Genomic DNA, 25,358 nt, shown 5'->3' with positions numbered 1-25,358 from the left:
AAAAGGAGGAGAGAAAGAAAAAGTAATCATATAGAAAGGTTTAAAGTAAGAAGGAGTTCACTGTGTATTGCTTCTATTTTGTCAGAAAACTAGAAGGTAAAAATCTTCTTTTCAGAAACAAGAATGGTCTAGGGTCTTCAGAATAGCTGCTTCAAATCTTGTGATAAAGAGTATAGACCATCAACCAGGGAAAAAAGTATTCAATGTATTCTAATTCTAGTTATTCTAGGAATTCCACAGAGAAGTGAAGGCCTAAGTGAGAATAGTATAAATTTATAGTAAGGCAGATGGTGGAGCCAACTCAACTCCATTGGCTCCTTCCTCTTGTTTCCTGCCCTGATTTTCTGAAAGAGGCCCTACTCTTCTCTCTCGTTCTCTGAGACTCCAGGATGAATATTGGGAAAGTATGGAGGAAGACAGTGATGACAGGAATAAAGACCTTTTTCTGCTGTGAGCAAAAACCACTCTCTATCTGCATCTACTTTTACAAGTTTGAATGTCTATAAGAATGGAAGTGTCCATCAATTCCAACCCTCAGTGTTTGGTATTATTTTAAAACACTATATTCAGTTGCTTAAAAACAAGCATCTTGAACGTAGGATGACTTAGTTTTCATGTAATCTCTCTTGGTCCCTGCAATTTGCCTATGAAATGGAAAAGGCAGGATAATGGGTTGAGCAATGGACTTCATGTTAGGAAGATCTGAGATTGAATCACATTTACAAAAATCATGTAACTCTGGGCAGATTTGATAAGGGGTTTCTTTGGGCCTCAGTTTTATCATCTGTCAAAAGTTCCTTTCAACTCTAAATCTATGATTCTTTTTCCATGTAGAGAAGGGAAGAATGGACACAAAACACTCTTTAAAAAAACCACAGAAATTACAAATAAACTAGAAGAAACCCAAAGTTTGCCTAGAAATTAGAATGAATGGGTTAGAAGAAACTTCAGAGATCCTTGTCCAAACCCTTCATTTTATATACTGGAAATTGAGAAGACCAAAAAAAGTGAAATGCCTGGCCCAAAGACAGAGAATGAGGAGCTGAGCTGATGCTAGATTCATTGCTTCAGACTTAAAAGAGATCTCAGAAATCACGAACTCCAAGTCCCTCATCTTACAGATGAGAAAAACGAGAGCTGGTTCAGTACTTGCTCAGATTATAAAGTAGCAAAGCCAAGACTAGACGCAAATATTGTCACAATTCAAAGGGCCCTTAGAAGTGCTCATTCTGGGTCAATTTTTTTACTGTTCCAATGCAACTATAGTCTAAAGAAGTTAATGACTTGACCAAGATCACAAAGCTAGTTAGTGACAAGTCAGAGTAGGGTCTAGAACCTAGGTTCCCTCAATTCCAGCCCTGGGTTTTTCTCACAGAGCCTTACTGCCTAGATACATCCATTTTGAATTTCTTCTACATTCATATAAGTCTGTGTCAACAAACATTATTGAGTTCCTTTAGCAGGCAAGTCAACTGTGAAGTTTAATCTGTTCTTTCTCAGTCTTCCTCACCTTTCGAGCAACTTAAGATCCCCTTCCCAGGCACCTCCAAAAGGGGACAATGAGAGTTTGGGATCTCTGAAATTAGGCTGAAAAGTAGGGAATCTAGAAATTTCGCTTTGAAATGGAAGGGGAGAAGGAGAAAGGGGGAGCAGGGGGTTTTCCGGGTGGTTCATAATGGAAAAAGGTGACTCCCCTGGCATAGCAGGTAACAGCTGAGCTGACCCTTCCCAATTCTCAACAAGCGGCCTCAAAAGAGCTGCAAAACATGTGCTAGGAAAATAAAACTCTATATTAGGCTTCAAACATGTCTTTATAGTAACAGCACGAAATTAGGTCAGGAGTAAAGCTATGCTAGTGAATCGACTGTACAAATATCAGCACATGATTCTGTTTCCCAAGAGTCTATGACGTTTTTCAACATTTCTCCATCTCAAGCTTTCTCATGTTAAATTCCTTGGCACATCAAGAGAAATCCTAGACAAATCACCTCTGATATTTATAAAAAGTCAAAGGCTATTATGTTTTAAATGGCCAGATCACTCCAACCTATACAGAATGCATTTGTCTAGGCCACTAGTCTACCCGTTGCCCCTTCCTCCCTCCCTAGCCCTTCCCACTCTCCCACTCCATTACACCCTTCGGACAGGCCCTCAAGGATCCTTTACTTTTCTTGTACCATTTTAAGACAGTTAAGTTATTTCCTTTCTCCCTGCTCCTACCCCCTCCAGGATCAGGCACCAGGCAGCCAGTGCTGGGAAGATGAGCCAAAACAGTTGCTGAGTTTCCTATTGCTGTAGGACCCAGGCCAGCTCAGCTGAACACCCTTTCCAATTCATCCTCCTCTGCAAGGCCTCCGAGCTGCAGGACTCATGGGCAGCCCTCGGGGTGCACTGTCCTGCAGCTGATGCTCCCCTCTCCTAGCACTCCCACCCCAGGGAGAGTCACAAGGGCTTCAGCTTCCCATCCCAAGTTCATTTCCAAAGACTTTTTTTCAAGCACCATTAACATGTCTAAAAAGTGAGAAGGGCCAACCGTGGGAGGAAGGCTATGGGAGCTGTTGTTAACACTCCACTCCTTCAGAGAATAAATGCATCACTGTGTGGGCACGTGCTGACAGTGGGAAGAGCTGGGCTGGACCGAAGCACCCAGCATGACTTCCAATCCTCAATTAGGATGGACAAGAGAGGGATGAGGGGTGGCCCTCAGCCTCTGTAGGATGGAGGAACCCCAACACGTCACCATCCTCAGACGAGGGTCCATCCAATGTAAGGCCGATACTTACCTTAACTGAGTGGAATGACTCCCTCTGCAACACTGGAATTTGGAAACAAAACAACCTCTTCTCAGGTCACTGAAAAAAATCTGGTTTTGTGATAAGGTACAAAGATGGAATGGTGGGCCAAAAGGATGTATCCCAGGCCAAGTCCTCTCACTTTGCACAAGAGGAAGGAAGCTGCGTGGGTCCCAGTAAGAAAGTTCTGATCCAAAAAGCAGAACCTGTGGATTCTAGTTCCAGATCTTTTAGTGACAAACAAGCCAAACTCTCTCTGGGCCTAATCTGCAAAATGGAGACTCGATCCAAGAAACCCAAGTCTGAGGAGAATCCCACTGGCTACAGAATAAACTTCTTTCCCCCACAAGATGCTAAAAGCTGATTTGTTTTAGGCTGGGGCAGGGAAGGAAGACAAGGCATGAAGCATTAACTATGTAGGAGTGTAGTGTCTGTGTTTGTGGCAAAGCCCTGGGCTACCCTAATCTGTATCAGCCTTCTATCTTATTATCGATCTGCACGCTCCTGGAAACTAGGGCTGACCATGAGCATATCTGGGAGGGCTAGATCATGGGCACTCGGGTAAATCTCCTCCTACCCCGGCCTCGACCCGCCCAGAGCCATTAGTCCTGGAGCTGACATAGTGCTTGGACTTCAAGCCTTCCAGGTCACCTTAGTCTGGGCTTCAGCCACAAGGCTGAGAGAAATGACATTTGTCAGTGTTGTTTTTTAGAACACTCATCAATCAATCAATCAATTAACAAGGATTCATTAAGTGCCTATAAAATCAGGCATGTACTAGGAATAATGAGACAAAAGAGTAAACAGTCCCTCCCACCACCATCACCCAAAAAGGGGAAAGAACATGTAAGTTAATTTAAAATATTTACAAATTTAGAGAAGAGGCAATAGCAGCTAGGGTAGGGTAAGGTGGGGTGAGAACAGGAAACAGTCCCAGTTTTAATTAAAAATACTTACAAATATAAATTTGGAGAAGAGGCAATAGCAGCTGAGTGGGGTAGGGTGGGGTGAGAATGGGAAAGGTTTTTGCCTTCCTTTGTACACCTGGCACATAATAAGTGCCTAATAAATGCTGCTTGACTTAACTTGGGTTGAAAGCTGCTGCAGAAACCAGTCTCCAATCCATGGCAGCAGCAGTACAGGTGAGCTGAAGCCCTGGCAGGAAACTATCAATTTCTCAGCTCACCAGGGTTCACTCTTGATGCTTAACTGAAAAGCCCAAGCCTGATGCTCGAGGCGCAGACAAAAACCTGATTAACTCCCAGCCTGCTTCCCCACCCATCTTTTCTGTCTCCTGAGCCCAGGCTGGCTCTAGAGCTTGGCAGGAGAGCAGCTTCTCTCTGGTGTCCTCAGACATTCTGGGCCCTGAGCTTTCAAACAAATATACTAAGCCTGCTCTGAGAGATTTTTTCCAAGGTCATCAGTGAGATTCAGAGGGCCTTATTTTTTCTTGTTTTGTATTTCTTTATTGTGTCTCGGCCCTTCCACAGTGCATGGAGCACCTGTACCTCCACAGAGGCCTTATTTGGCCCATAGCTACAAGAAGGTATGTTTAGATCCTGTGCCTGATGAGAGGGCACAGTTTCCATAGGGACTCTGCCTTGAGAACACCATGCTGTAACCACCCTAACAACTGGAAGAAAAAGAAACAGCTGGGCATTTCACTTGTGATTTATTCCCTTTCATTCTCAGGGATTGACAGCAGGGGGTAGGGATTGCTCCCTAACTCAGGAGGGGGAATGGGTCCCACTGAAAGTCAATGATGCAATCCTTCAAGGGAATATTGGGGAGTCTGGGTTTCACCTTCTGACCCCAGGTCTGTAGGATCAGTATTATTACTATTTCTGCTAATCCATATGCCAAATATGTCTTTTAAATCACCCCATTCCTCCCTTTTCCCCCACAATTGACAAAATCCTCTAATGCAGGGGTTCTTAACCTAAATATGTCTTTTAAATTGCCCCATTCCTCCCTCCTTCCCCCAAACTGACAAAATCCTCTGATGCAGGGGTTCTTAACCTAGAGTCTGTAAATACATTAAAAATATCTTGACAACCATATTTCAGTTTAATTATTTTTATTTGCAATCCTATATATTTTATGCAATTAAAAACTTCATTGTCAGAAGGGGTCCATGACAGAAAAGGTTAAGAATACACCTAGAAGTCCTCTTCCTCTCCTATCTATTCACTTGCTGATCCTGGGAGGGAGGAAAGAAGCAATAGAGGAAGGGTGAAAGCAGGAAGACAAGAAAAAATGAAGTTTTTACTGAGTGCCATCTATGTGCTAGGTACTATACTAAATGCCCCCCCCCCCAAAAAAAAACAACAGATATTACCTCATTTGATCCTCACAACAATCCTGGGCTGGAGGTATTATTATCACACCCATTTTATAGTTGAGGAAACCGACAAAACTTAAGTGATCTACCTACAGTCACTAAATTTGAACTTAAGTTCAAATTTTTTATTATAAGATAATAGGTGTTGAACTTAGGTAGTTCTGACTCCAGGCCCAGTCCTCCACCTGGATGCTTTCAGGAAGAAGATTAAGGGCTCTCCAGGGGAAAAATATCCCAGCCTCTAACAGTGGCCTAATTTCATATGCCAAGATTGTCCCCTCAACCAGGAGACCCACCACCCCAAAACCAACAGGAAGCGGCATGTTCTATACATTTCCACAAGTCAAAAACAGCAGCCAAAGGCCCTTCTGCAGGTCCTCCAAAATGCACTAGTTCCCTACTCCCTCCCCATGGTCAGGCTGAATCCTCCCTCCCTTCCCCCCTCAGCCACCAGGCTGCCCTCTAATTAATGTCCCCCAATCTGCTCTGTTGTCTGGGGGCCTGATCTCTTGCCTGGGTCCCAAATGGCAACGTACAGTGGTTCGAACAACATTATGATTTGTAAAACCCACTCCTAATTAGTTTGACTTTGAATAAAAGGGGTAATTATTTTAAAATTTATTAACTGCTGCCTGGCCAGAGAAGTTTCCAGATCAAATGACACAGAGAAGCTATTTCTGTTCAGTGATGCAGCAATTTATATTACTGATCGGTCATTAAAACCTCTGGCACACAACCAGTTATGTTTCCTGAGCCAAGATAGTGTCCATGTGTCAAATTTCAAGCTCAGAGTATAAATTAAGCCATTAATGGTATTTATCAGTTTATCAGGACTAAAAGAACTACTTACTAATTTAAGACACTCCTGATATAGAACACAAGGAGTGTGCTGGGAGAGAAGGGGGGGACGGGAAGAAGGGGATATGCAAGATTTTTTTTCCCTTCTCAGTTTTATTTTACTGAACAGTGCAAAAAAAATTCTGATGTGTAAATGAAGTACATGCTTCTGAGGGAGCTGCATAGCTGTTAATTCCTCGCCACTCTGCAACACAAACATTTGGGAAGCGGCAATGTTTCGCAATATGTATTTGTCATAATAGAAAAGGTGTAAAATGATCTCTGTTTATCTCCTCAAAGTCTTTGCTGTACCAAAACAGAAAACCCGAGTGCAGCAACAAAACCCAAGCGCGGCCCAACAATAAACAGCTTCTGAGAGTGCCAGCCTGCAGCCTGGGGGCTGGCCCAGCTCACACTGACCTGGCTCACCAGGGCTGGTGAGAAAGCATGAGATGGGGGGGACCCGGGGGTGAGATTCTGAACCGTTAGCCCGGCTGCACAGAAACCGGAGACATTTTTCACCCTGACATGTCTCAGTCTCAACAAAGCATGTAATGGCCTACCGTGCTGGTCAGTGTAACTAATAATGATGATCGCAGCTAACATTTGCATGGCACTTACTAGGGGCCAGGCTAAGTATTTAAAAAAAAAAAAACCCAAAATACGATGTCATCTGTTCTTCACAACAACCCTAGAAGGTAGGGGCTGTTATTATCCCTACTTTACAGATGAGGAAACTGAGGCAGCAAACACTGGTCAGATGACTTACCCAGCTAGATCACACAGCTAGGAGGTCTTCCTGATTCCAGCCTCCCTGCCCATCCTAGCTGCTGCTAACCTACCTACCTAACCTGGCAGCAATTGCTCAGAATAGGAGAAATGCTTTAAAAAGGAGTATTAAAGATTTATTAGTTACATGCGACACATAGCAGATGTTTTATAAAGGTTATCAGAAAAGAATTTTTCTTGGGGAGGTGGTGGTGGTGGAAAAAAATGACCTTTAGAGAGCCCTTCTCTATGACCCTCTCAGTAGCTTTCCTAGTTACTCCACCGACCACAGAGAAGCCAATGTTCCCATGGGGACCTTACAGATCATCAAATCCAATTCCCCAGTCCAATAAACTGAGATCCAAATTAGTGACATGATCTGTCAAAAGCCATAATGCTAATAAAGTAGCAGAGCCGAGACTAGAAACCAGATGCGACTGCAATGCCAGAGCTCCAGCCCAAAGGGGTCACACTCAAGGCTTACACTGACTCAGAAAACAAAAATCAACATTCTCTATGTTGCACTGTGTTTTTCTTTGTTTTGTTTGCTGCTACTTCAGTAGCTTTACAGTTATATCTGACTCTCTGTGAATCCATTTGTGGTTTTCTTGCAAAGATACTATAGTGGTTGACCATTTCCTTCTCTGGTTCACTTTACAGAGGAGGAAACTGAGGCAGGCAGGATAAAGTGATTTGTCCAGGGTCACGCAGCTACTAAGTATCTACGGCGAGATTTGAACTCAGGTCTTCCTGACTCCAGGCCTCACACTCTATCAACTGGGCTACTTAGTTGTTCCCATTTATTTCCAAACTGGTTTGGACTGTGCCTCCAGGAGCTCTGCCAGCACCTGGTTGGCTGCAAATTTGACACCTCTCTTCAGATATACCATTTATTCATTTAAGTGCCTCTAAATTATAAGATACTGCACTTAGTACTAGGGGATATAAAGAGAAAACCAAAGTCCTTATTACCTTCAGGGAGGTTAGAGTCTACTGGGAGAATAAATACAAATGCAGAAAAATATAAAACAAAATAACTTGAGAAGAGAGAGAGAGAGGAGAGAAAGACAGACAGACACAGAGAAGGGAGGGAGGGAGGAAAGGAGGGAAGTAGAGAGAAGAGATAGGGAGAAAGGAAAAGAAAGGGGGGGAGGGAGAGAAGAGGGAAGGAGAGACAGACAGACACAGAGAGAAAATGAGAGAAGAGGAGAGAGAAAGAGAGAGAGGAAAAGAGAAAGAAAAGGGAGAGAGAAAAAAGAGGGAGGGAGAAAGAGAGAGGAGAGAGGGAGGGAGAGAAAGAAAGGAAGGGAAGGAGAGAAAGTGGGAGGGAGGGAAGGGGAGAAAATGAGAATGAAGGATGTGCTAACAAATGTTTAACAACCAGCTCTCCGGTGGGGGTGGGGTGGATTATGTATTATACACTTTTAAGTTGAATCTGTATTAACATTTTCTCTATCACTTTCTTAAGTCTAGATAATCAACAAACTGAGTCCTGATTTGTAGCATATGCTGATTTCCTAAGTGTAAATGCTCACACTGAAAATTTAACAATCTGCTCTGGAGTTGGTTCAGCTGGTTCCAGCATATGCCTGGAGAGAAGACTGACAATTATTAGGGAGGGAGGTCAAAGAAGGATTCCTGGAAAAGAAAGAACTTGAGTTCAGTCTTGACGGAATCTGGGCATCCTGGTAGACTGAGAGTACATCCAGACATGGGGAATATCCTGTGGAGAGTTACAAAGGTTGAAGACAGGTGTTGAGGGAAACTAGTAATCTAGTCTGTTTGGAAAAGAAGATGGAAGAAGGCTAGAGAAGTAGACAAGAGTCAGATTATGGAGGGCCTGGAATGGTGACCCAAGAGGCTTTGTGTTTTATCTTAGAAACCCTTGAACAAGTGCTCACTTGTGCTAGTGAAAACCTGTGTCTCCCACAGATGATTCTGGCAGATGAGTGGATGATCAATCAATCCACAAAGAGTTAGTCAATGCCTACTATGTTCCAGGCACTTTACTAGGTGCTAGAGACACAAATAAAAAGAACAAAAACAATCCCTATTCTCATGAAGGTCAGAGAGGGAAAAATCTGAAAGCAGGAAGATCAACGTGGGGGTTATAAAATCATTCAGACATCAAACACATGGCCTGTAGATTGTCTCTCAAATGGCTATGATCCAGATTAAATTGTAATTGGCAAATATTTTATTTAGCAAAATAAAAATGGAATAAAACAAATATTAGATTTTAAAACTAATTCACTATGCCACCCATGGAGATCATTATGTATGGATTATTTCTACTTGGGTTCTGCTTTACTAGCCTTATAAATCTTTCATTGTGCAATTAGTTCAGTCAGGCCATACTCTTCATGACCCTAGTTGGGATTTTCTTGACAAAGATATGGAATGTTTGCTATTCTCTTTTTACAGAGGAGGAAACTGAGGTAAACTGGGTAAAGTGACTTGTTTGGGGTCACACAGTGTCAGAGGCCGAACTGGAAGTCAGGTCTGACTACTTGTGGCACTCTATCCACCGAGTCTCCACGTTGTTCCTATAAATCTTCCAAACTTGGGCATTAGTGATACCTTTATCTGTCACTCTATGACTATCTAGCCACATAATAATTTCCCTCCTCCTTTACCTCCCCCAAGTCTTAACGGCTGACGTTAACATAGTGTTTTATAATTAGAAAATGTTTTACAGACACCTCTAAGAGATAACACAAGTGTTATCCCCATTTTTACAAGAGGAAGTAGAGGGCAAAAGTCTCGTGTAAGGTTATGTAGTTTATAAACGACAGAACCCGATTTGAGCTCAGGTGTGCTAATTTTAAGTCTATTACTCTTTCTAATGTATCACACATCCTCTGCAGACAGCTCACCCTCTTCAAGCTTTACTTCCTTTTGAACGAATCAGATTGAGCCTACTTGGTTAAATGGGGCTCACAATTCAGCAGGCTGGCTTCCCTAGGGGAAGGGCTTGGGATTCTCCCACTTGTATGGACAGCCTATGGGTAGAAAAGGTGACCCATTAGGGACGCCTGGGGTTAACGACTTTGACCACCAGTTTCTTCCTCCCATGCAGCCTTTTCTAGAGAATGGCCCTAGTGCTGGGAAAGTACTTGGGCTACAAAAGCTCTTTCCTTCCAAATGGCAGCCCCTCGGGCCTGGGGGAGGCCCTGGGGAAAAAGACTAGGCAGTGTCAGGGCAAGCGGTCATTTTCTCCCTGTTTGATTCAAACATCTATTTTATCCACGCTGCCTCACACATAGTACATGCTTATAAATGCTTCCTGAATGATCGATTTTATTCCTTGATCCATTTCATTCTTTCACAAGTCTTGCCCTATAATATTGTGTGAGATCCTCAGAGGTTCAAAGGTTTAGACAAATTTAGAGGTAAGGGCAAGTAAAGAAAGTTAGGGCAGCTGAAAGAAAGCTGGATATGAAGGGAGAAGACCAGAGTTCAAATTCTAGCTCTGATTTCCTGTCTTTGTGACCAAAGACAATTTGGTTCTCACCTATAAAATGAGAAGATTGGACTAGATGACATCTAAGGATTTTTTCCAGTTCCCAATCAATGCTCCCTAGAATCTCTACCTTTCTGAAATCTCTGCCACATAAACACCTGCCACGTGCTTCCACGTAGCCCTGTCAGTATCACAAAGTTAAAAAGGTAAGTCGAGGGTATTCCCAAGATGCGAAGGGACCGAAGCAAAGTCAAGGCCGAAGTGGGGAAGACAAGAGACACCATCCCCTACTCTCTGAAGTCACACTTGTTCGACTGGATGCCGGGAAGATCCACCACGGCCATCCCTGCAGAAGCGTGGAGATGTCAACTCACCTGTGTGTGTCTGTCTGTGTGTCTCCAACGCATCCTCCTTGGAGAACTGGGCCCCACACTGATCACAGACGAAGGCTTTGGCACCAGCTGCAAAGAAAGGGAAAGTATTCACTTTTCATTCATACAGCACATGCCACGGGGAATCCAGGGCCTGCGGACAAGGTCAGCAAGGAGAAGCACAGAATGGGACTGCTGACCACTTCCAATAGCGGGAGTAGCTACTGAAAGTAGGGTACCTGTATCCTGGATGAATTAAGGAATCCATATCTACCTTAAATTCTTATGGTGTGCCATTTAAAAAAAATTTATTAAGGCTTTTTATTTTCAAAACATATACATGGATAATTTTCAAGATTCACCCTTAAGGAACCAATATATACCTTAAATTCTTATGAAGCACCATTTAAAATAATTTTTATTAAGGCTTTTTATTTTCAAAACATATACATGGATAATTTTCAAGATTCACCCTTAAGGAACAAATATCTACCTTAAATTCTTATAAAGTACCATTTAAAAAAATTTATTAAGGTTTTTTATTTTCAAAATATATGCATGGATAATTTTCAACATGCATAACACCTTGTATTCCAAATTTTTTCCCTTCCTTCCCCCCACTCCCTCCTCTAGATGGCAAGTAATTCAATATATGTTAAACATGTGCAATTCTTCTACATATTTCCACAAATATGTTGCACAAGAAATATCAGATCAAAAAGGAAAAAATGAGAAAGTAAAATGCAAGCAAATAACAATAAAAAAGTGAAAATGCTGTAGTCCACATTCAGTTCCCACTGTGCTCTCTCTAGATGCAAATGGTTCTCTTCATCATAAGATCATCTCATTGTTGAAAAGAGCCATGTCATGATGCACCATTTTTAATTCCCATGTCTACTTGGTTAAATGGGGTTCACAGTTCAGCAGACTGAAAGAATCTCTACAAAGAATCTCAGAATTGCAGTTGTTTAATTTTTCTTTTCTTTCTTTCTTTTTTTTTTTTCTAAATTACTGGTACAATAGATAAGAGTTCTGAACCTGAAGTAAAAAAGACCTGAATTCAAATTCAGCTTTAGATATATACTGGCTGAGTGACTCTTGGTAAGTCAACTGGCCTGTGTGCCTCAGTTTCCTCATCATTAAATGGAAATTTAAAAAGCACCTATCTTATGAGCCATGGTGAGGATAAACTAAGATAGTATTTATAAAGTATTTTGTAAACTTTAAAGCAAAACAAATAAATAAAAAATAAATGTTAATTACCACCACCATCATCATTACTATTATCTAATCATTGAAGGTTAAAGCTGAAAAAGATTTCAAGGATCACTTGGTCCAACTCCTTCATTCTGTAAATGAGAAAACAGGGCCAGTGAAATTAAGTGACTTGCTGAAGAATTCACAGAGTCAGGCAATGGTAAAGCTAAGAAAACAAGCCAGTTTTTCTAACTTAGTTCAGTATAGTGACTACCATATCTTAATACCTAATAATAGTAAAATCTTTCAGCAATCTTTTTTTAAAGTTCTAAAATCATTGTAAATCTTTCAGTATAATGAACATAATAAGCATCTAACAATTATTTATCAAATGAATGATTGCATGGGACCATGGGGACAAGCTGCCCATTGCTTCTGATGTGCTGACAGATAGTTTAAGCTTATTTTAATCCTTATTAAAGCTCTCTCTCAGGCCCTATCTCTAGAAGGGACTCAGAGATCTATCTGCATCTTAACCTTTCATCCAGAATAGCAAGACACTTGTCCAGATGGGTAATCAAGAAAGAACAAAGGAACAAGAAGGCCCTCCAATAGGTATATGGGCGCAAGGGCTTAGAGTTGTATCCAACTCTTCATGACCCCATTTGGAGTTTTCTTGGCAGAGATAATGCAGTGATTTTGCTATTTCCTTCTCCAGCTTCTTTTACAGATGAGGAAACTGAGGCAGAGTTAAATAACTTGCCTGGAATCACACAACTATTAAGTGTCTGAGGTCAGATCTGAACTCAGAAGATGAGTTTTCCTGATTCCATTCCTGTTACTCTATCCACTGTACCACCCAGCTGCCTTAGAAGGAAAGAGACCACAAGGAGGAAACTACCTCTCGAAATATCCTCAAATTATAACTCCTGGAAAACCAGAAGCTACTGACAGGAGGACATCAAACAACATTTTCATATGGGCGTGGCCAATGTCCCCTGAGCTATTTGATTAATAGTCTTCAAGTCTATAGCAGGTCATCAGATAAGTCATCTGTCCAAACTTGGTGTTTCTTCAAATGTCCCCCAGATTCATTTTCTACTCCTATGGTCCCTACATTGGTCCCTTGGTTCTTACTGTTATTCCAGCTGCCTCCCTGACCCTAGGCTCTTTTCCTTAAGATCCTAGACATTGAATGGCCTCACGTCATAGATTTCTATATGTCCTACAGTGCCTAGCACAGGGTTAAAATGCTTAATAAATGTGTGCTGGCCAACTGTTTTACAAAGTAAAACCAACTTATTTACATGGCCACTACCAAAACAGAGATTTTATTTCAACTTTATCGGCTGGTTGTTTTTCAGTCCTGTCCGGCTCTCCGTGACCCCATTTGGGGTTTTCTTGGCAAAAAAGCTAGAGCGGTTTGTCATTTCCTTCTTCATCAAGTTCTGTAAATTCCAGCTTCATAACATCTCTCCTTTTGGCCTCTTCCCTTCTCCATTGCCATTACTTTAACATATTAACATCTATCCTGCGACAACCTCCTAACAAAGTTTGTCCACTTCCAGTCTCTGCCCAGTGCTATCAATCACATGGCCAATAGACTCATAGAATCAATTATGTCACTACCCTGCTTAACAATCCCCTATCCAAAGCAAACTGGTCATTCCTCCACGGATTCCCAGCATTGTCTTAGCTCTGGACTTTTGTCCAACACCACTGGCCGTGACTGGAGGCATCTTCCTCTTCCTCTTCATTTGCTAAATAAAATTTTTATCTGTCCTTTAAAATCTGAATGTTACCTCTTTCATGACACTGTTCTCAATCTCCCCATCAGTGATAACCACACACCCCAGTTCTCACAAAGTATTTTGTTTTGTAACCCTCTGACTCAATTAATATCCTTTATCCCAAATCTTATGATTTACCATGTGTTACCATTTAAGGGACAAGGATTTAGACCTCATTCCCCTACTAAATTAAATACCTAAAAACAGGGCCGTGCCAACAGCAAGTGATTTATCAATATTAGTTGACTTGTTGTAGTTAACAGATTAAGCATTTGATATAGGTGAGGCAATAAATATCATGATAATGATAACCATAATAATAATAATAATAATAATGATAACTAATATTTATGTGGGCATCCAGAGTGCTGGGCCTGAAATCAGGAATCCTCATCTTCCTGAGTTCAAACCCGGCCTCAGACACTTACTAGCTGTGTGACCATGAGCAAGTCACTTAATCAACTTTGTCTCAATTTCCTCTTCTGTAAAATAAGCTGGAGAAGGAAATGGCAACCTACTCTGTCTTGGTAAAAACAAACAAAAAAACCAAATGTGGTCACAAAGAGAATGATATTAATAAAAAGATTCACCAACAAATATTTATGTAGTGGTTTAAGGTTTACAAAGAATAAAATAAGAGCCCTTGCCCCCAAAGGCATCTTACCTCTAGCAAATAAACTACAAAAGTTAGAAAATTGTTAAGTGAACAAAAGAGGTTGGTGTATTCATTGAAACTCATAGAAAGAAAAATATTGCCAGCTAAGGGGGCTGAGGAAAGTATTATGGAAGAGGTAGTACCTAACCCAGAGAGTGGAGGGAAAAGGATGTCATTTGGAAAAAAAGATAGAAGGCAGAAGCCATTCTTGGTAGGGAATATGGCATATATTAAAATACAGAGGCCTGGAGAAGCAGAAACAAGATTAAATTCCATTCAGCAGATACCATGTACCTACAATTAGCAAGGAAAAATGGCAGACATTGGGTATAAAATCCCTGTTCTCAGGAGGTTTACAATCTAGCAAGAGGTTTAAGAGATATAGATAGATAGATAGATAGATAGATAGATAGCAATGAATATAATAAAACATGATCAGTGCAAAGATTGGAGGTAAAAAATAATATAAGTCACTTAAGGATAGTGGCTATGTCTCAAGTCTTTTCATCTCCTGCAGTAGCAGTTATGCTCAATAAATATTTACTGAATTGAGCAGAAACTAGCTTAAATTATAAGATCACAAAAATTAGGCATAAAAGGTTTGCTATGACACTGGACTGACCATTCCAGAAAACCTGGAAATCTCCTTTTTTAAATGAAGAAATTTAAATAAAAATAAGATTCTTAATAAATAAGAAACAAGATTTTATAAATAAGAAAGATTCTGTTTGGGGTAGTTGAGCCTAATTTCTATCTGGAGGCAGGGAGGTTGAACCCTATGAGCGCCTAGAATTCTATATATAAAGCTACATGTAAATTGCTATATGTAAGATAACAAGAATTATCTTTAATTATCAAAGTCCATTCTGAGTCTAAGGGCTCAATGTTTGGTGTGCAAAGCTCTTGTATTGACAACTAGAAAAAAAGCCAAGAAACTTTCCACAGACTGGGAAATGCCAAAGCAGTTCCAATTCATGTTTATATACAGACCTGAGCTGAGGCTATTTTTCATCAGTTTGCAATAGAAATCCCAAGTGACCCAATAAGTGGGGCTGCTTAAACAGGAGAAAAAAAATCAGAGCTGGCCTCTGAGAAAAGCTAGATGAAATGATTGCTCTACTACAGAAAGAAGGTGTCCCCTGTCTCATTAGCTGTCAATGACTTTCAACAGATTTGGAATGGAGTAGATTTTAACAATACTCTTTTCTTCAATTTTTCAAGTTTTCACTATGTCCTTTAGAAAGATGGCAGAGTGAGAAGGAGGGTAGCAGAGAAGCTAAGGAGTGGGCTATGTGGTCAGATAATATCCACTACAACTCATGCCCCCAAACTGAATGATAGGAACCAATATGGATCACAGAGATGTGGGAAGCAAGGGTCAGGGAGTGAGTTTTTGGAAAGCAGTCATTATCGTAGACTTCTAACTGAAATGACACAGGGAGAGAAAGAATGAGAAAAGCAGGAAATAAAGGTAGGGATGTGCCCTATTATATGAAAAATAGATAATCATAGATAATATTCTCAGAGAGTTTGCTGGTTCAACCTGCACCTGATCCCATTTGACTGACTTGAAAGCTCTCCTTACCACACCCAGCTAGATTCAGACAAGAAATCTGGATGGGTGTATGAAGGTGTTGTCTCCTTACTGGATGTTTCTGGCCCCTCATTTACCAAAATTTCTTCTCCTCCCCAGCCATCCCTATATCAAGACTCTGGTAGGAGCTTTTCTGTATACTCTTGCATGTGGAAGTTATAGTTTCCTCTCTCCCAGTCCAGGGGTCAACCAAAATGCAAGAGAGGGGCAGTTAGAAACAAAAGGAGCCGAAGAGCTAGAGATGGAGTTCCATCTTCTCTCAGAAAGAATCTATTCGCCTTTAAATTGTCTTCTTAACGGCTGGCTCAGAGGCAGAAATATTTGGCAGCCCTGAAATTAAAAGTGATAAATTTTCTCGCCAAGCTTTGATCGATAATAGAGGTCTCATCTGTTAATCAATAAGACAGTCTCTGCCTGTTTACTGTGCATATGTTGTTCACTGCTGCCTTCAGTATGATGTCAGGTTTGCATTCAAAACAACTCAAGTGTGTATAAACCACATGGCTATTCCCAAAATGCATTACGGTGACATCATTCAGCTGCTAATACATTTATAAAACATCAATGGGGAAAGGAAGGAGGGAGGGGAGGAGGGAGGTCCTGACAGCTGAACAGAATTGTACATATGGACATGGAGGCAGCCTCCCACCACCCCCCTCCGCCCCTGTAGGGCTTTCATACTCCCATCCTGGGGCAGGCAGAGATCCAAGGACATAGCTCAGAGAGAGATATCTCTATGTCCTTCCTATCCCACCAAGGGACATAAGCCAAATGTTGGGGTGGGGCAGAGGGAAACTCTCTCCAACATCATTCCCCAGTTCTAACTTCAATCATAAGCCTGATTTTCTCAGGCTGAGGGACACAAGAGGTCTGTTTTTCTTGTGGTCAAAGCAGGCAGGAAGAGATTGAATGCTCTGGAAGAAAATGTATCAAAAATTCTAAATGGCAAAAAGACTCCAATCTGGGTAGTGTAGCAAATGAAGTAATATTTGTAAAAGTTCTTTAGTACAGTGCCTGACAAAGCAGGTGCTTAATAAATACTTGTTCCCTTCACTTCCCTCTGTATGAATGGGCAAAGAGTATGGGTAACTAGTTCTACATCATCGCCTCTTTCTAAACCATAGCTCTCTCCTTTCTGCCATTTCTAGAACTCAGGAGTAGTGAACTAGAAGCACCTTCTTCTCCAGAATTGTTACTTTTTTTCCCTTTCTCAGAGCTCTCCTTCCTATCAGGGCACTAAATTTTGTCTGTATAAAATGTTACTTCCATTTGTCTTGGGAAACATTCTTGCTAGAGCTTGTCAGTTCCAATAAAATAAACTAGTGGGCCTGAGGATGTCACAATCGGACTGGCAATACCTGGCCAGCTCTATTAGATGACAGGGCAGGTCCCTACTAGACACCATCATCATAGAGACTGGGAAAAAGAAAGTTATCACTTCATCTGGATAGAAATGTCTATTCTTTGGAGAGCTACACAGAACTGCTGGATATGAATCAAGAAAGCCTCAACCTTTTCTCGAAGATTTCCCAGGAGAAACCACTATCGAGCAGCTCACTGCATTTTTGGACAATTCTGGTTATTAGTTATTAAGCATTCTGGCACTTCTTATTGTTTCTCCATCTACATTCTGAGGACAAATGAAACAAACTAAATTCCTCTTCATTCTTCTTCCAAGTAAGACCCCTTCAAATTTTTGATGATAGAGATAAGATGCTCATTAAACATTCCTTGGTATTTCAAATGATGTTCAGATGGAAGTCTTGAGGCCTTATTGTCCTGACTGACCTTTTCTGGATGTTCTACAAATTATCAATGCCCCACAAGGAAAGAAAAAAAATGGAACTACTATCTAATAACCTCACTCATATCATACACAAGTCATTTTCTGACGAGGAGTCTTCCTTTGCCGATTTTGAAGTTAAGGAAAGGAAAAGACATTTATCTTTCCAAAATGGTTTAAATATGGAACAGCCAAGATTTATGAAAGTCTTTTTCTGTCTCTAGATTCTAACCTGTGGAATCTTAAGTTAGAAGGAGTCTTACAGGTTGTCCAGTGAAATCCTTATCTAAGTCATGAATGTTATCAATCTCCCTCTTACCTGAAGACCTCCAGTGATGGTGAAGTTGTTGTTGTCATTGTCATCATCATCAAAAACAACAACCACCACCATCACAACAATAATAAGAGAAAGTTCCTGAATCTGCCAACTGGACTGTTGGACCCCTTTAATTGTAAATAAAAACTTCCTAATGTTGAACTAAAATCTGCCTGTTGATAATTTCCATTCATTGCTCACAATATTTTTCCTTCTGGGGTAACACAGAACACACCTATTCCCATTTATCAAAAAAGTCCAGAGTATTATCATGCCTCACTATATTATATATACACATATATGCACACACATATATACTAATATACTCACATACCATATATACATAGACATGTGCAAGAAAGATATTTTACAGGTTAAATGCTACCATTTCCTTATACAAAGACCAAAGAAAAGGAAATTAGAATGTTTAGCCCCTATGAAATAAAATTAATCAAATCATATAACCAAAAATGTGAATTTCCTCATAGTAAGCAAGGAATAAGATTTATCGTACTTGCAAAGTATTCTTTCTGGTAAAAACAAAAAAAGATTTCTCTCTGGAATCCTTTTTGTATACTTGAAATGTGATTCAAATAACATTCAATTTATTTGGAGAGTGCTGTGTGCTAAAAAGCTTCTGAGATCCCTTCCAACTTTGAGTTGATGAGTCCACCCAGTTGTACAAAGCGAAGTACACCAGCAGATTACCTTTCAATAAATCTCCCAATGTGAGCAGTGAGAAGTCAACTACAGCCACAAAGCTAACCCAAACACCTATACAGGTTCATTCAGCCAATTAACCTGGGATAAGGAAGACAAATCCCTACTAGTCAGAGCACTGCCCAAGTGACCCCTAGGGGGTGTCAGAGTCACTCCTTCGTCCAGTTCAAGGCCTTCCACTGCCCTTTAAAAAAATGGGCTGGTCCTTGGCTACAACCCAAGACAGCTTCTAAAGTACGATAAGGAAAGGGGAATTGGGAACTGGGGCTATCTCCCTCTCCCTTTAACCAAGCAGGGTTCTCTTAGTAGTTAATCTCCCCAGCCCTTCCCTAATATGGCTAACAATCACTCATTAAGCATTTAATGTTCCTTTCATGTGACCCTGGAAACTGACTCTAGCGGGGAGGACACTGGACCAGTTCTGGCTCCATCACTGACTGACCACAGGACCCCATGCTAATCATCACTGGTCTGCATGTCAACATCCACACTGATAAAAGGAGACAGAAGATTTCCTTCTCTCTCCACCAAATAAGGGAGTGCCTAGCTGAATGAGGATGTGGAAGTTTCTTTTCCATAAAACCAACTAAGAGATCTCTAGAAGGTGATTCCCATCCACCTAAAATGTTCTGATTCCAAAATCTGATCTCATGGATATGTGGTCCTGGAATACTCCCTTTTCCTTCACACTCTGTCCCTATTCCATTAATCCATATACTTCTGTGGATAGAATGGATGGAGGACACAGGATGAAAAAGTTCACTAAGTGCTGGATTTGAAGCCCGGTTTGAATCTATGTGTGACCTTAGGCAGCTCAGTTTCTTCATTTGAAAAATAAGAGGGTTAGACTGACCTATAGGGTCCCTTCAAACTTTAAATCTATGATCTCAAATCATTTGACTTTTATATCCAAATAATGGGAATTATATTACTATAGTACCTGTCTTACAGGTATTACTATTGAAAGATTCAAATAACACATCGATATGTGTATGTGTGTATATATATATATATATACATATATACATATACACACATATGTATGTAAAGACTGTATGTACACTACACAGTGTATGAGTGTACATGCATATACATGGAGGATTAAATGCTTTGGAAACCTGAAGGCATCAGTTATGGGAATAAATATAAGTATCTACAGAAATCCATGATGATTCAGAAAATGAAATCCATTTTTAGCAGAGTTGGTGAGAGCAATGGCTAGGACTCCCCATTCCTTCGTTTATGCCCCCCCAATACAAAAGGAGAACTAGACTCTCCCAGCTGGACCAGATGTACAAACAAGCCAGTTTACCTAAGTGAGCTTCAGTGTTTTCATCTCTAAAATGAAGAATATTGGATCAGAACATTGAGATCTCAGCTAGCTGGGAAACTGTAATTAGTCATTTCTACCTGTCTCCCTTACTCAGGAAGAGGGAGGGGCAGTGACAGGGAGCCATGGCTAGGCTGGAGGGGTGTCTGACGCTCAGTGAGGGGAGGCAGACCCTCTGAAGCAATTCAGACAAAAGCTAAAGAAGTGGCTCAAGTCACCCTTCCCAGAAAAAAAATCTGACCTCTGCTAGCCTCTAATACTGGGTGATGGTGTGTGTGTGTGTGTGTGTGTGTGTGTGTGTGTGTGTGTGTGTGTTTAATTCCTTGAGATTTTAAAATAAACATCTTGAATGTTCTGATGAGATATGCATGCCTGCTTACATAAGGAAGTACAGCGTGTACCAAAACAGCAGACCCAAAAAAAGCATGAGCTCTCAGAACAATGAGTACAGACACGGGGCATTTTACAACAGGCCACGGTGTACAGTTTTATTTACAGTACCTCTTATCAGACAGAGAACAGTATGCTGCCTGCCAATTTCAAAGGCCAGCACTGCGTGTTCTTTCACTCAAGTAGATATGTGCTAGAGGAGAGGAGGAAGGAGGGAACAGGAGAGGAGGGAGAACAAGAGGGAGAGGGAGAAGGGGTCCATTCAGAGGCTTACCTGGTTGTTCTCTCTCCCTACTTCCCTCTTCCCTCTGTGTGTATGTGTATATCTCTCTGTCTCTCTCTGTCTATCTTGTTTGTCTATCTCTCTGTCTCTGATTGGGTTCTCTGTCTCTCTCTGAGTTTCTCTCTCTGACTCTGACTCTGTCTCTGAGTGTCTCTCTCTTGTGTCTCCGTGTCTCTCCATGTCTCTCTCTTTCTCCCCCCCCTCTCTCTCTTTCTCCCTCCCTCCCTTTTTTTTCTCTCTCTCTCTCCCTGCTTCCCTTCTTTCCTTCCTCCCTCCCTCTCTCTCTCCTTCCTTTCCTCTGTCTCTCCCTTCCTTTTTCTTTTCCTCCTTTTCTCCTTCCTTCTTCCCTCCCTCCCTTTTTCCTTCCTTCTTCCCTCCCTATCTCTGTGTCTCTCTTTCCTTCTTTACATACACATACACATATACATATACATATACATATAATTAAACGCTTTGGAAATGTGAAGACATCAGTTATGAGAACAGACATAAGGATCTCTCTGTAACATAAACATATTCACAGCGGAAGGGAAAAAGAAAAGTTAGGAGGGGGGGTATGAAGAAGATGTTGTTAAGCCTAAAGGTGAACTGAGTGTGTAGATGGTACAAAGTCAATCTTCACTGACAAATCGCACAGAAGGAGGGAGGGATGGCTCTGAGTCTGGTTTTGGTAGACATAGGTAACTGGGAGGCATTTGCTGGAGAGTATTCAGGATCCTGCCCCAAAGAGTCCCAGAGTCAGTGAGGAAGTCTCAGCCCTGGACTGGGGCAGGGGGGGGGGGGGGAAGAGCAGGAGGACTGTCAGGAGCTTACACCAGGCCATCTAGACGCTTTGCTGGAGAGCTCAGTCTCCCCCCACCCCCCACAGCCTGGACAAGGGCTGAGGCCCTGATGTCTGGCAAGATGTCAGCTGTGTTGGAGAGGGAGGCTCGGAGGCGTCGGTGTTTATGAGAACCAGTTCTCGTCCCTGCCTCGTAAAGGTCACGCTGAGCCGACTCGTTGGTCCTGGCAGGGTGGGCTCAGTTTTTCCACTTGGCGGGATTCTGCAGAGTCACTGCTATCCTCAGTCCCCCTCCTCCGGCTCCTCTCTATTCTGCTGGAGGGGAACTAGGTGGGGAACCCTCTCCCCAGCTCAGGACTTCCTGCGGGGCAGCTGAAAATACAAGAAGGGTTGGGAAAGGCTGCCTGCTGAAGCATGAGTGCATTAGAGACACAAACACACACACCCAACACAACCACTCCTCACTGTCTAGGTGACTAGTAAAAGCACGATCAAAGTTCTCCCCCCATGGAAGACGATCGGTGCCCCCTGCCAGCATAGAGCCTAGACACCCTTGGGGAAGGGAAGGAGCACTTCAAGGAGGCTCCCAGGAAGGGGGGGGGTTCAGAATCCCCAAACCTGGAAGGATATAAAATCTGATGCAGGAACCCCACTGTAATACACCAACAAATAACGGTCCAACATCTGCTTGGAGGTCTCCAAGTAGGGAAGCTGCCCTAATTGTTAGGAAGCTTTGCCTCCCCTCCCCCCAGACAGCAAACCTAAACTGAATTCTTTACAACTTCCAGTGTGGCTGTCTTCTGGGGGCCAAACCGGACAAATCTAATCTCTCTTAGGATCTCTCCTCAAGTATTTGGGGACAACCATCATACCCTCTTGAGCCTTCTCTTCTCCGGGTTAAACACGCCGGATTTCTTCAACCTACCAAATCTAGAGAATAGCCATGTGGTTGACCATCTGGCATTAGGACCTCCAGCTCCTTTTTTGTTGTGTTTGGGATTTTGTTAGGACCATGATTTTTATTTCTGGCTCCTCTCTTGGATTTTGTCTCCTGTGAATCTCTTGAGTATCTCAATTTTTATTCTTTTTTCTTTGTTGTCATTCTTTCTGGTATTATAACTTGGGGTATGTACATTGGCAATCTTCCTCCACAGCCTCAAACCAGATTCCTTTTTTTTTTTTTTTTAAAACAAATTCCACTCACTCACTAATCCACCCTAAAATCTTGCTTTATTCTCTAATTGTTTCACTTTTCTTTTCTTACTTTCCTTATTTCATCTTGCCAACTACCTTCTTCTTTTCCTTCTGGACTTAATCCTTTGAGTTCTATTCCTTAATCATCTTAGTTTCAAATAATTCTTGATCCCACTATTTCTTCTACTCAAAAGTAAAATGTGAATTTAGGCTTGGAGATTTCAAATTTTTCCTTAAAAATTTCCTCAATTTCTCCTAAATTTAACTTCTGATCAATTTCAGCAGTTCAAATCTTTCCAAGGTACATATTTCTTCATAATGGCTCAAGCCCTTCCCTTTCTCCTGTTCCTTCTCTCACAGAAGCCAGAAGTAGAACGCAATCACAACTATTTTATGTTCAATAAAGACTTTATATACACCAACAATTAATAAAGTTACTAATTATTTACTACATGCCAGGCACTGTCCTAGGCACTAAGAGACATGAAAGTCTCTGCTCTATGAAGAGACAATATACAAACACATGTTTGTATATGTATATACATATATGTGTGTGTGTGCACCCATATGCACGAGTATGTGCATGCCTGGAATTCCCTCTTTATTTCTACCTCACACAGTCCTTACCTTCCTTTTAAGACACAACTCAGCAATGTCTAAGACAGGGCAGGCTACCATTAATCCTCCCATAAATATCTCTGAATTCAACAAACTGACTAGGGAGAGAAAAATGACCACTCTTCGTTTGAGACACAATTAAGTCACAATTATTCACAGCTAATTTTCAGTCCCATGCTGTCAAGTCTCTGTCACCCAGGCAGTGAGTGATCAGTAAATGCAAACTCTTCTTGGGGCAAATTATTTCAAACAAATGCAATTAGAAAGGTAAACTTTCTGGCCAAGAGAGAGGGAAAAGAAACATATATGATACATTCCAAAGCTAAACAAATGGTTTTTGAATTATCCATATCAATTCCCCTCTTCTCTAGTTTGAATTATTAATGCTTGACCAAAATCAGCACCCCTCTCTCTCTCTCCCTCTCCCTCTCTCCCTCACCTCATTTATTTCATTCACATTTCAAATTAACAAATTCAACAAACATTTATTCAGTAGCTATTATGTAGAAGAAGCAGTGTGGAAGGAGGAGACAAGGTGATCTCAAATTTCAAATGACTATAAAAATACAAATTATAGGACCACGAGGGACGCAATGATAATCCAAACATTGTTTTTTTCCTCCTTTGGGGGAGGGAGGAATAGGCTGGGAAAATATTTCCAGGCAACACAAATCCCATTGGCCTGGATAGAAAGAGGGACTATCATGCAGGAGAATGAATGAAATGACCTCAGAAGATTAAAACAGATTCAAGCCCCTATGCATTCAAAAAGCCTTTCCAAGTAAACAACATGACACCGCAGACACAACATTGGCTTATAAACAAAGAGATCTGAGTTTGAATCTAAACTGTCATTAATTTGCCATGGATAATTCTTGAAAAATTATTTTATCTCCTGAGGCCTCAGTTATATCATCTGTAAAATAAGGAACTAACCCTAGACTTGTTTTTATGATTTTCTAATTCAAAATCTAAAGAAAGGTTGCTTGCTACTCTTCCAATAGATGGAGAGGGATGTGGGGACTTTCAAAACCACAAAAAAAAAAAAAAAAAAAAAAAAAACAACTGTACCAATGCAACAAGCAAAGCCAAGCCAAGGCCATATTTCACTCAAGATCTGAGAAAGCTGGAGTTTGAGCAATCCCTAGGCAATAAGGAATAATCAAAAGGTAAGAACAGACAATTTTCTGAAGAGGAAACAAATTGTAAATAATGACTTGAAAAACATTCGGTCTCAATAATGAATAATGAAAATCAAAACAATATTAAGGTGTCAACTCAGACCAATCAAACTGGCAAGAATAATCAAAAGCAAAGAAACTCATTGCTACTAGGGTTGTGGAGAAATGGGTTTAGTCATTCACTATTGGGGGAAACTGCAAACTTGAGGAAAAAAATGTCCTTGGAAAGCAATAACAAAAAGAAACTATATAATCAAAGGATCTTTATAGCAGCATTACCTGTAATTGCAAAAACCTGGCAGTAACCTAAATGTTCAAGAACAAGGGAATGGCTGGAATACTATAACTAAGACTGACAAGCATGAGGAATAAAAAGAGAAAAGTATTTTATTGAATAACACAAAGCAAAAAAGGAGGAAAAGAAAAAAAGAACAAAGCATATATGACCATTTGAAAGAAAAAATAAAGATGAATGGAGGCTTACAAAGCTAAACTAAACACACAGTTACAAAATTAATTTTCTTAAATGTACATTATATAATTGAAAACATGTTGAATTATACATAGTGATGTTTAATGTTATAGTGATGTTACATAACTATTATATATTCTAAATATAGTTATAATGATGCTTAAGTATTAAATTTGTAAAAAATCATTTTTTAAACAAAAAAAAATAGAATTTAGATCTCTCATCTCATGCAAGAGTACCATCGAAGTAATAAACACCTTATTTCATGTGGAAAGCAAAATTCTATGGAAATTCTAGGCTCTCTAAAAGATCAAAAATCAGAACCAAAGGAAATTAAAATGATAATGACTACTAAAATCTTGGTATTTAAGCATGGCAGAGCAAGAGTATTTTTCATCAATGTTGAAAAAACTTTAAGAATACAGGTTGATGCAAAAAGACTTGCTTTTCTTCAAAGGACAATTTCCTTAGACTCATAAGAT

General features: G+C 40.8%; 1 protein-coding gene across 3 annotated transcripts in view; it reads right to left on the bottom strand.

The window, feature by feature from the left end:
• The window catches only part of ZBTB16 (zinc finger and BTB domain containing 16), a 240,765-nt gene that overhangs the window by 69,035 nt on the left and 146,372 nt on the right, over positions 1 to 25,358 (bottom strand). For all 3 annotated transcript variants that reach the window (XM_031961245.1, XM_031961246.1, XM_023499450.2), the window contains exon 4: positions 10,576 to 10,662. In XM_031961245.1, coding sequence (XP_031817105.1) covers positions 10,576 to 10,662 — 87 coding nt within the window. The remainder of the gene's footprint in view (positions 1 to 10,575; positions 10,663 to 25,358) is intronic.

This window comes from Sarcophilus harrisii, chromosome 3 (genome assembly GCF_902635505.1).
Source record: "Sarcophilus harrisii chromosome 3, mSarHar1.11, whole genome shotgun sequence".
In the NCBI taxonomy this organism is placed as follows: Eukaryota; Metazoa; Chordata; class Mammalia; order Dasyuromorphia; family Dasyuridae; genus Sarcophilus; species Sarcophilus harrisii.
The sequence above is the reverse complement of the archived record's forward strand: the minus strand, read 5'-3'. Positions and strand labels throughout refer to the sequence as shown.